This window comes from Bos indicus, chromosome 15 (assembly GCF_029378745.1).
Source record: "Bos indicus isolate NIAB-ARS_2022 breed Sahiwal x Tharparkar chromosome 15, NIAB-ARS_B.indTharparkar_mat_pri_1.0, whole genome shotgun sequence".
Classification (NCBI taxonomy): Eukaryota; Metazoa; Chordata; class Mammalia; order Artiodactyla; family Bovidae; genus Bos; species Bos indicus.
Genome location: NC_091774.1, coordinates 24,666,195 through 24,678,561, shown reverse-complemented (window position 1 = coordinate 24,678,561; position 12,367 = coordinate 24,666,195). Strand labels below are relative to the sequence as shown.

The 12,367-nt window shown below is 39.5% G+C and overlaps 1 protein-coding gene across 2 annotated transcripts in view; it reads left to right on the top strand.

The window, feature by feature from the left end:
- ZW10 (zw10 kinetochore protein) overlaps positions 1-11,500 on the top strand; it is a 35,253-nt gene extending 23,753 nt beyond the window's left edge. Inside the window, exons 11-16 of one of the 2 annotated variants that reach the window (XM_070803450.1) lie at positions 2,479-2,550; positions 5,274-5,443; positions 6,286-6,416; positions 7,054-7,185; positions 8,001-8,154; positions 10,974-11,500. In XM_070803450.1, the coding sequence (XP_070659551.1) occupies positions 2,479-2,550; positions 5,274-5,443; positions 6,286-6,416; positions 7,054-7,185; positions 8,001-8,114 (619 nt within the window). In that variant the 3' untranslated portion in view covers positions 8,115-8,154; positions 10,974-11,500. Of the gene's footprint in view, positions 1-2,478; positions 2,551-5,273; positions 5,444-6,285; positions 6,417-7,053; positions 7,186-7,951; positions 8,155-10,973 lie in introns of both variants that reach the window. The other variant, XM_019975503.2, reaches the window with a different exon arrangement.
- The last annotated feature ends 867 nt before the right edge of the window (positions 11,501-12,367 follow it).

The window sequence follows — 12,367 nt, the reverse complement described above, 5'->3', positions numbered from 1 at the left end:
CATATATGTGGATGGACAAATGGATTTGACATTAAAAATTGTTAATCACTTTTTAACAAAAACCTCTTTAATTTTTTACTTTCAACTTTTTATTTGACTTGAATGGTATTACATGAGAAAGCTCTTGTGAAGAACATAGAATGCTCCCTTGGAAATAATTAATACTCAGATGTTAATTAGCATTGGTGGTGGTGGTCATAGTGATAGTTGTACCACCTGCTTCAGCATGCTCTGGCTCTTTAGCCTAACATTCATTTTATCTTTTGAAATCTAGTTCCTAATTAATTTATATTTTAAATACTAATTTTAAGCAGTAATAGTTTGTTGGGCAGCCAAAGGTAGACGGAAAAGAATGAAATGCACCAAAGTTCTAATTTCTCCCTTTCCAGAAGATTTCTTCTAATCAACATTATATTCAAGATACCTAAACTCGATCCCACATACTTCCATATTTGAATCTCTTTTTGTTTAATAGGCTCCTTCCCCTACTCCTGAACCAGACTGAGGAGACGACAGTAGGCTGTAGCCCAAGTTGATCATAGAGTGGGTTTTCCAAAGCCTCTTTAGTTTGAATCTGTGTATCATAGTTTTTTATTTCACATTCTCATAGGAAAACAGTTTCAGTTAGAGCTTGACTTAATCAAATTGCGTCTTCCATGGGGCTTCTGAAGTTTTAATTCCCATGTATAAACAAACCCCTTTATTCTGTTCCAGAAAGAACATGCATTCTAAAATACTTCCATGACTTCAATGAATCATTATATTCATAAGTCTGTCTGGTTTTAAATATAAGGAGGAAGAAAAATGTAATACATGTGAAGGGAGTTATGTACTCTTTTGGCAGAATAAGAGCTTCCCTTTGGCTCAGCTGGTAAAGAATCTGCCTGCAGTGTGGGAGACCTGGTTTCGATCCCTGGGTTGGGAAGATCCCCTGGAGAAGGGAAAGGCTACCCACTCCAGTATACTGGCCTGGAAAATTCCATGGACTGTATAGTGCATGGGGTCACAAGAGTCGGACACTGAGTGACTTTGCCTTTCACTTGGCAGAATAAATACAGGAGTGAATAGGGCTTCCTAGGTGGCCCAGTGGTAAAGAATCCACTTACCAATGCATAAGACACAGGAGACGCCGGTTTGATCCCTGGGTCTAGAAGATCCCCTGGAGTAGGAAATGGCAACCCACTCCAGTATTTTTGCCTGGAAACTTCGGTGGACAGAGGAGCCTGGCAGACTACAGTCCATGGTGTCACAAAGAGTTGGACATGACTGAGTGACTGAGTATGCATGCAGGCATTTTTACGTGGCATTCACCTGAAATATACTCAAGCAGAAGTTAGGGACGCAAGGCAATTTTTCATAAGATAATACCAAACTATATATATATATGTGTGTGTGTGTGTGTGTGTGTGTATTTTTAAATTTACTTATTTGGCTGCACCAGGTCTTAGGTGCAGCCTGTTGGGTCTTTACTTGCAGCATGTGAACTCTTAGTTTCGGAATGTGGGATCTGGTTCTCTGACCAGGGATCTTACCCACGTCCCCTGCATTGGGAGTGCAGAGACTTAGCCACTGAACCACCAGGGAAGTCCCACCAAACAACAGTTTTGTATACTGAATGTCTACAGACATCCTTCTCACCAAAAAATTAGTTTTAATAGGACAAACAAAAACACAACTACAACAACCCACTTTCCTATTATCAAACTTCAAACAACAAGAATGCAATGAAAATGAAATAATTTAGGTATCATAGTCATCAAGTTTTAACAGTGTTTTGGGGTATAGTGAACCATGACTAATTTTTAATAATCATTGGTGGAATTCCTGTGACTTACTCAGGGTACATAGTTTCAGTTAGTCTTATGTAGAAGTAAGCTCCATGAGCCTTTTATTTGCTCTGAGAGCTTTTTAATAATAATCTTCAGGTGTTCTAAGACCAGACTTAAAGGGCAAGAAATCTTGAGGTTGGATTCTCTCCTAGAAATATTGATTCATGTCCTTGCGTTGGGGTGAGAAGGAGAAAAGGTGGAGGCTGAAGGCAGACTGGCCCTGGCAGCACCAGTGAGTGCCTTTATTGATGCTTTGCCCTTTGCAGAGTGCGCCAGTGAGCAGGTGACATTTGCTGAGGCTTAGCTCCATTCATTACTGAAGGGATACTCGGGGTCCTGGCAGAACACAAATTGATAAATGGAAAAGAGGCTTTAGCTTGAACGCCACTGTTCTTAGTGCTGTGAATGGGCCCAGGTTTTCAGACCTGCAGTTCAGTTGGTAACTCCTAGCTGAGAATTCATTCCATCCAGAGGAGTAGTGTTCTCAGCAGTGGCCAAGGCAGCTGTAGTCTCAGCTGTAGACTGAGCTTAGTCTCTCCAGCTGTAGTCTTAGTAGGGGATCTCACTTAAGGTGCACTGACTTAGAATTTTTTTTCTCATTGCCTTTATATCCTTATGCGTTTCTCTTGAAACTGTGTTTTCTTTTTAGTGCTGTTCAACTTTTCTACTCAGTGAGGAATATCTTCCATTTGTTCCATGATGTTGTACCAACATATCACAAGTAAGTGCCACTGTGTCTGACTTCTGTATAATATTGTAGGCTTGAAATGTTTGAGTCAGGTTAAAACAGTAACTTTATATTCCCACATAAGATAATTAGCTGCTAAAACTCACAATAAAGTACAATAAACCATTTACAATACATGTTTAAAGAACATCAGTCATTTAATAATCAGTTAATAGGGGTACTATGCTGCTGCTGCTGCTAAGTCACTTCAGTCGTGTCTGCCTCTGCGTGACCCCATAGATGGCAGCCCACCAGGCTCCCCCGTCCCCGGGATTCTCCAGGCAAGAACACTGGAATGGGTTGCCATTTCATCTGTAGTATAGTAGGTAAGACAGATTTGAAAACTCAAGAGAACTTTTACCCTATTAGTAATGGTAGGTATTTTCAAAACTGTCTCACTTTACTTGGTTGCAAAACAAAAAGGTCATCCATTGCTCCATATTGCTATCTAGTAAACATCCCACATTTTTTCCTTGGCATTCATAGCTTTGCAGACTTAATACCAGGGGGCACTAGTGGTAAAGAACCTGCCTGCCAATTCAGGATACTTAAGAGGTGCTGGTTTGAGCCCTGGAGGGGGGAAAGATCCCCTGGAGGAGGGCATGGCAACTCACTCCAGTATTCTTGCCTGGAGAATCCCATAGACAGAGGAGCCTGGTGGGCTATGGTCCATAGGGTTGCAGAGAGTTGGACATAACTGAAGTTACTCCATCTTCCTCCACCTTTTCTCCTCACCCCACCGCAAGGACATGAATCAACATTTCTAGGAGAGACTGCATGTGACTTAGCACACACACACAGCTGCTGTTCTTAGTGACCTTAGGGTGTATTTACCTCACATCTTGGATTTTTAAAGTTTCTTTTGATATTAATCTGATAAGTTAATATTTAAGCCTCCAGGAGTTCTCTCTATCATCCAAATAAAGTGTTTTGGATGACTTTATAAATATTTTAAGTAATATGTCAGCAAAGCTATTCCTTAAGTCAAGAACTCTCGTTTCAAAGAAAAGGTCAGTTTAATGTTGATAGATTTTTGAACAATTGAGATGTTTTTAAGTAGGCCCAGTTATTTTGTTCTAAAAGACCACTTATTTATTGTAAATTTATTATTTTTATTTGTATTCTCTTTGCTGTGGCTTAAAACTTTTATTTCACTTTCTACTTAGTTAGGTAAAGGAAAAGAGAAAACCTCTTCAGGTCAGTTGATAGCCATGTCCTTGGGGATTCAAAGACAGTTGGCTTAGGGCTTTTTGTGCTTAGAAACATTTTTCACACTGGGGTGGAGTTAGATCTGTTGTTTCCCCCCTTTGTATGATCTGAGAACTTTATGCTAGACCAGTGGTTTACAAACTTTAGTGTGTTTCAGAATCACCAGGAAACTTTGGTAAAATACAAATTACCAGATTTCATGCCCCACAGATATCTGTTTCAGTAGGGCTGGAGTAATGTTGTTTGGTCGTTAAGTTATGTCCAACTCTTTGAGACCCCATGGCCGGCAGCACGCCAGGCTTCATGGTCCTTCAGTGTCTCCCAGAGTTTGTTCAAATTCATGTCCATTGAGTCAGTGGTGCTGTCCAGGCATCTCATCCTCTGCCGCACCCTTCTCCTCCTGCCCTCAATCTTTCCCAGCGTCAGGGTCTTTTCCAGTGAATCGGCTCTGCACATCAGGTGGCCAAAGTATTGGAACTTAAGCTTCAGCAGCAGGGTTGGGATAAAGCCTAGACTTTTTAACAGATTTCCAGGTAATGCTGCTATTTTCTTGCCAGGGGACCACACTTTGAGAACCACTGTTCTAGATTAGTGTTCTCAGCTTTGGCAGTATTTTAGACTCTTTCATGGACCTTTGAGAATATATATATTTGCTTAGGCCCCAGTTCTAGAGATTTTGATGTATAGGTGTGATTTAAGACTCAGATATCTCTGTTTTCTAAAGCCCTGTGATGATTCTGACATGTAGCCCAAAGTGAGGACAACTGTCTTAGGATGTTAGTTTCCAGCTTTGTATATTCTAGCCTGACATGGAATGGAAGTTTTAATTGAAAACCAGGAAGTTTTAATTGAATGACTGCAAGTGGATATGTAGCAGAGGTTTAAGACAAGCTCTCTTCCCATGCTAGGCATATAGACTAATATGTGTGGACGAATGAAAACAGTGATTTTTAATCTTTTATGAAAATTTAAAATCACCTGGGGGGGGTGGTGTTTAAAACATATAAATGCCCTGATTTCACTCAGAGATTGTGTTCTGTTTGGAGAGTGAGGTCTGAGCATCTATATATTTAAACTTTCTCAGATGACTCTAATCTGCAGCCATCTTTGAAAACTAGTGAATTGGAAAATAGTTAAGTGCTTCATTGTATAAATGAAATAGGAGTTTGGAGAAAGAGGAAGCAAACCTATATTTCCACAGACTTATCAGTGTTAAATTTTAAGGGAATTATGTATAGCGATTCTAGGTTTCTAGTACAAAGAGTTGACACAGGTAAACATCCATTCCCTTGCTCTTTCTTTCTTATTAATCACTGGGCTAGTTTTATCGAATAAGGTCTCATGCGGGCAGAACAAACTCACTGCGTGGGAGTGGGAGCGATGAGTTTACATCTTGCTACGTATGGCATTTATACAGTAGACAGTGATTAATCCCGAGAAAGTCATTAGACGAGTCAACTTCAGTAACAGGTGATTTCTTTCTTTTCCTTCACTTCCTCCTGACCTAGGGAGAACCTTCAAAAACTGCCACAGTTGGCTGCCATTCACCACAACAACTGTATGTATATTGCCCACCACTTGCTAACCCTTGGGCATCAGTTCAGATTGCGTCTCGCCCCCATTCTGTGCGATGGCACTACTACTTTTGTGGACCTTGTACCTGGCTTCCGGAGACTTGGTAATGATGCCTTAAATGTAGGGAAGCATTTTGATAATGCAGCTTGTCAGACTAGTATCTGTGTAATTTACAAATGAGACCTGTTTGAAATTAGATGGTGGTCCCTGAGCTATACTGGAAGAGAGGGGGCATTTAATTCGCAGGTGTTCCCAGTTATTTAGCTTTATGAAGTGAATGCAGTCTTTTGAAAGCATTGCTTTTTCATGACATGATTCTGTGGTACATTAGAGTTCCAAACTGCATTGCTGGTGTGTGGTGAATTCACCAAATTAGAGTTTTGTCAGTAGAGTGACATGTCCTAAGAGGAGTAGTGTGACAGTCCTGTTAGCATTATTCGTAAGAGTCACTAATGTCAGTGCTTATTTGTTTGCACAACCTCAAACCAGCTCCCTTCTATTCTACCTCCCTTAGCTTTACTTCTGATTATTAAAAATCAAAAGAAATATGGGATATCAGTATGTTTACTATAATGATAGCCTATGAAAAGCAGAGAATCTGTATCATTTACGTAGCTTTTCAATTCCTGACTTTCCCCTGAGGTGGTGTAGATATATCAGAAAAATAAGCAGTGGCTTCTACTGTATATGTAGTCTTTCTTATCTGATTCTGGATGGACTTTTGAAAAAAGCTCACTATTCTGAGGATGGGCTTAGAGGGACTGGCTGATGTATTAGAAGTGGTGTTTTTATTAATCGTAACCTTAGGGCCACCTTATGTTAACTAACAAGCAGTTGTTTTCAAATAGGCAAAAACAGATACTAGGTTCCGTCTTGTCTCTCCTCTTCCACCCTGTGTGTAACTGAACAACACTCAGAATTCTTTATTCTCTTTTCTCGTCATAGGGACAGAGTGTTTTCTGGCCCAGATGCGGGCACAGAAAGGAGAACTCCTGGAAAGATTATCAAGTGCTAGAAACTTTTCAAACATGGACGATGAGGACAATTATTCTGCAGCAAGTAAAGCGGTGCGGCAGGTAGGGAGCTGTTGTTAGCTCTGCAGTTCGTGCTCTTTCTTTAGATGCTTCCTGCTTGTTTTTAAGCTGCAAAGTGTACGTGGCAGGTAGCTCAGTTGATTCCCCACAACTCCCTGTGGAAATGTGGCCACCTTTTCTGGTCACGTTGATGGCCTTTCCTTTCCTTTTCCCTGCCCCACCAAGTCAATAGGAAGCTCTCTTCCCATTAAGCCAGTAGTGCGCCTAGTTATCTAATAAGTCTCCCATCACAAGTATTGGGTTGGCCAAAAAGTTCGTTTGGGTTTTCCCAAAAGATGTTGCAAAAAACCCAGATGAGCTTTTTGACCAACCCAGCGTTTTAACCCATGAACTTTGAGAAGTTTGAAATACTAGCTTTCATCTTAAAAAAAAAAAGATGCTTCTCTCTCTTAAGTGACACACCTTTTTACTCCAGTTTTCCTGTCCACAGGGTAAGTATTTTTCATCAAGCAAAGATATCACTAGGGTGAAATATTCGAGAAACGTGTTCTGAATGGCTTTACATCACTTTTATATAACACCTCTTCTTCCACACACACAGAAATGGTAAATGTAAATCTAGGAAAATGTGAGTTGTAACCACCTCTGTTCCATGTAAAGATCTGTGTTTTTCTGACAGGTGCTGCACCAGCTAAAGAGACTCGGAGTTGTGTGGCAGGATGTCCTGCCGGTGAACATATATTGCAAGGCTATGGGGACTTTACTCAACACAGCGGTCTCCGAGATCATTGGCAGGATCACTGCACTGGAGGTAAGGGCCACTAGATGCCTCTCCAGACTTGAGCTAAAGTTGTTCTTCCGATGATGTTGATGCCTCATTTTTAGTCAACACAGATGGTAGAAGAAATTGTTCATGTTTCATGTCTAAGTCATTATACTGTTATTTTCTCACTTTTGTCTTAATTCTGTTTTGCTGGAGTCTTGCTAATCTTTGTCCTTCGTATCTATCTAAGAAAGTAGGATTATACAGCTGACGCCACCTGGCATCTGTGTAAATTATGAGTGAGGAGCCTGGAAATGGGGCAGTGCTCCCAAAATCCAGAGTGTGAAGTTGTATACTTAATGAGTAAGTGGATCGAATACTCTAATTTAGTAAGATAGAATGCAGCCTTGTGCAGGCACCACTGTACCAGCACCCTGTTGACATGGGGACTATATGTGTGGTCCTGCAGCAAAGTTGCCTGGACTCTGCGAGCTGATTCCTCTAAAATATAGATTGGCTAAACCCCTGTAATAAGATTCCCTGCTTTCCAGCACGCTGCACCATTTTCTACTGGAGAAACAGATTCTTTCATGCAAGCAAATGAAATTACCAACAATCTGTTGAAACCTGTTGCATATCATTCTAGTTTGGGGAGTATTGTCAGAGCTGATGAGATCAGTAAGATCTGCTAAATTGGTTGGAAAATATCTTGCTGCCACTGACCCCCTGCGTAGCTTGCACCAAAGATCTGCTGTTTTCTTCCCGCTAAATTGGTCCGATTCTGTTCTGTTGTGTTCCCTTTGTGCAAAATCAGGACATCTCTACCGAAGACGCTGACAGATTGTATTCCTTGTGCAAAACAGTGGTGGATGAAGGACCTCAAGTATTTGCACCTCTCTCGGAAGAAAACGAGAATAAGAAATACCGAGAAGAGGTGCCAGTCTACGTGTCCAAATGGATGCCGTTCAAAGAGCTGATGATGATGCTACAAGCCAGTTTGCAAGAAATTGGGGATCGGTGGGTAAAACCCTTCTGTAGGACTGATTTATGTCTTCACAACCATAAAAGAATATTAGTGCCATCGAAGGCAGTGCTTTTCTCTGTTTCTTAGTGTTACTCAGGAAGGTTTCATATCGAGTAGCAGTAACTGGGGCCTTTGCACGGCCTGTCGTAGCGCGGATCTCATGACCACTGTTCATATTTGATAGTGTAAGGACTTCTTGCTTCTGTTATTTTTGTCTTGAGCGTGTTGTTTTGTCGTGCTCTACAGATAGATGATCTTGTACCACTTGCACTTACAAGAAATACAACCTTCTGACACCTAGATGGAAATTCTTGCCCATTTTAACCAACAGGGGATGCATTTTAAGATCGATTTTGTTATGTTAGTAGAGAAGTGACTTTTACCTGTAAGAATAGTCAGCATCAAACCATTGTTGGATTGGGCAGCAGTTTTTCTACAGGGATTCAGTACCACACACATAGAAAGGATTCCTCTTTTCTTAAATACAGTGGATGTTGTTTTCTCTCAGCACCATCGGTTAACATTGCTATGCTCTGCAATTGCGTGCTTTGTTGTATCCTATTGAGTGTGTGAAGGTCATTGATACTGTGCAAAACAGGATAGATGTTGGCTAGTTGCATATCCATGGATGCTTTAATTATTGTCTTGGTGTATGATTAACAAACACACATAACCTTGCATAGAGAACGCACTGAATAGGCGTTAAGGTCCATATCCATCTCTATAGCTACTTGTCTAGCTGATTTAGGTTGGTTTATTACAGATGCCCAAGTATATTAGACTACCTATCCTTGATGTGTCTGAGTTGTTCCCAGCAAATACTATTCATTCTTAAACAAGGTAAATGAGAGTTTTGCTTGAAAAAAAAAAAATCACCTCAGAAGACCTCTAACTGCACTTAGTACAAACTTCAGTTGATTCCTCTATTATTTACAAGTCCTTGGTGGGTTATGTCTTCAGATAAGACTCCAGAGGGCAGCAGATGAGAAATTTTGTTTCTGCTGTTAAAAGGGCCCTCTTGCAGCCCAAGAATGATCATTAATTCTTTGTTGAGAACAGTTATAATACTGATATATCTCAGCTTCTTTTCTTCTGACTAGGAAGATGTTTCTCCTCCCAGAGATTTCAGTAGATATAAGGATAACTAATTGAGAAAATATTTTTTTTTACCAAAGTAACTATCTCCAGTGTGTAGTTTAAACATTTAAAAATTAAAAAATATACCTATGAAGGAGTACAGTATATATAACATATTCACAGGTCTAAAGAAAAAAAGAGTAAAATAAATGTTTGCGTACCTATTACCCAACTTAAGAAAAATATTATCATTACCTTTGAAGACCCTTATGTGCTGTTCCCCAAATGGTCCCCCCTCCCCCAGAGGTAACTGTCTTGAATTTTGTGTTATCTCCTTGCTTTTCTTTATAGTTTTACCACATTCGTACATATCCCTAAATATAAATTTTAGACTTGCCTGTTTTTGAACTTCCTGTTAATGGAATCTTCTATAACTTGCTTCTTTTGATTAGAAAATTCATTCATGAAAGTATGTGTAGCTACAGTTCATATGCACTGCTGTATCATATTCTAATAATAGTCATAGTTTTTTAAAAAAGAGTTATAATTAACATATTATATTGCTTTCATGTTTAAAACATAGTGATTTGATATTTTTATGCATTATGAAATGATCACCACAGTAATAGCAGGTACCATCCATCACCAAAATTGTTACAATATTGATTATATTCCTTATGGGTATGCTACATCCCTGTGACTTACTTATCTTATAGCTGCATATTTCATAGTTTATTTATTCTGTTGTTTCACATTTTCACCAGTATTTGGTATTATCAGACTTGAAATTTTTTCCTGGGCTAGTTGCTGTGAAATGGCTCATTGTCCTTTCAGTTTGTATTTCCCTAAATTCTAATGACATTGAGCATCTTTTTAGTGATCATTTTTTTTTTCCATTGTAAAATGCCTATCCTTTTTTTTATATTGAAAAGTCTGTGCTTTTTTGTGGAAAAAAGCATTTTGATGCATAATATTAAGTTACAGGTGCACAATATGGTGATTCAGTTTTTAAAGGTTATACTCCCTTTATAGTTATTATTGGCTATATTCCCTGTGTTGTACAATACATCCTTGTAATTGATTTTATTAGTTTGTACCTCTTAGTCCCCTACCTCTAAATTCCCTCTCCCCACTGGTAACAATTAGTTTTTGTTCTTTCTGTCTGTGAGCTGTTCATATTTTTTACCCTTTATTCTACTGACTTTTTTTGTGTGTGTGATTTTATGTATTATTTTTTGTGCCTATTCTTTCTCAGTTAAAATGTGCTGCCTGTGGTTTGCTTTTTAAAGTAGTTACAGATCCCATTTCTCTATATAACCCTGTGAGCATGTGGTCATAATTGTCAAGTTTAAATGGGCTTAGTGAGTATAGAATAAGGGAGAAGAGTTTTTATCTTTCTAACTTGGTCTCTTCATCTGTCTCTGCTGATATCAAAATGCAGCCAAGAAGCAGAAGATGTTAAAGATACTGAGTGGTAGACTCATAAAGAAGGGGGAAAATGCCAGAACTTGTTTTATTTCCATTTTAACACATTATTGAATTAATATCATTTATATAACAAATCACCGGCCACAGACAGTAGTTTCTGCAAAAATCCCCTGTTCAGTAATGAGTTAAACAAATATATGTTTGGAATCAAGTAAGCAATTTAAAAACTTTGCTTATACTTAATAGGAAATAGAAATTGTATTTTTTTTTTTTTTTTTTTTAGAAATTGTATTTTTTTATTTTGCAGGTGGGCAGATGGAAAAGGGCCCTTGGCAACTGCATTCTCTTCCAGTGAAGTGAAAGCTTTAATCCGTGCCTTGTTCCAGAACACAGAAAGAAGAGCAGCCACCCTTGCTAAGATTAAATAGTTCCATCTTCCTGGGAAGGCCATGTCTTGGCCAGGAGGATTCCTCTTGGCATCATCACTCCTTTAAAGACTTCTTGGAATCACTGATTTGTTGTGGAAGTTTGATTTCACCCAAGAACGCCTTACCTCCTGGCCTGTATGCTGAGATATCAAGTGAAGTACCTCAAGTTGTTGACTTTTCAGCCGCTCTCCCATGATAAGAAACTCGAGGGGGGACGCTGTTTCATGTTGCTCCCAGGGTCTGGGGACTGTATCCATTAAGGAATCCAGGACATTCTAAGAGTCAGGATAAAGAATTTGTGAGGGATGGGAGATTTATTTTGGAGGGCAAGGGAACTATATTTGGTCTCGTGGGAATTAAAGAGACTGCTTTTAATTTTTCTTTCCAATAAATAATGATTTTCGGAGTTATGGGTGAGTGTCTTTAATAATATGGGAGCTTAACAAAGGAGGCCATCAAGTTTTCCTATCTTTTGTGCCATTTTTTTATTGACATTTATGATCCTCACAGAGGAATCACTGACTTATCTTCTTTCTTCATGATACTCTCTGATAATTTCTCAACATTCTTAGGACCCCTAAGACTTTCTTTTAGTATAAATTTTTGGCACTTTTTGCTGTTTCAACTAAATGCTTTTTTCTTTCTGACCTTGCACACGGCTCGTAGGATCTTAGTTCCCTGACCGGGGATTGAACCCAGGCCTTAGGCAGTGAAAGTGCAGAGTCCTAACCTGTGGACTTCTAGGGAATTCCCAGACTAAATTCTACTTTTTTTAATTGGATTTTCTTTTCTTCTTCTTCTTCTTCTTTTTTTTTTTTGTCTTCTCAAATTCCACTGCTTCTGTACCTATCAGATGGCAAAGGTTTTAAATTGCAGCGTGCCTTCGGTCTGTACGTGCTGTGAGGCGCGAACTCTGGGTTCTACAGCCTAATCCTTTATTTGGTGAACATGGTTAATCCTACAGCTCAACTTTCTGTGTTTGTAACTCTGCAGCCATTGGAGGTTTATATTAGATTGAAGTCATTCTCTGTAGAACTCTGGATTGTATCTCTTCATGCAGAACTATGATTTCCTCTTGTGAAAAGAGGGAGAAGAGTGTCATGTGCGTGCGCCTCGGGGAAAGTGCCGTCTGGAGGAAGATTTCAGTGCAGTGGCCTGCTTCCTCAGGCTTCAGCCCCCAGTCCCCGGCATGCATAGAGTAAACTGCTTTCAATTATTCCCACTTCCCCTTGTTCTTAGTTCGGGCTCAGCCGCTAGACATTCTGGTTGCTTA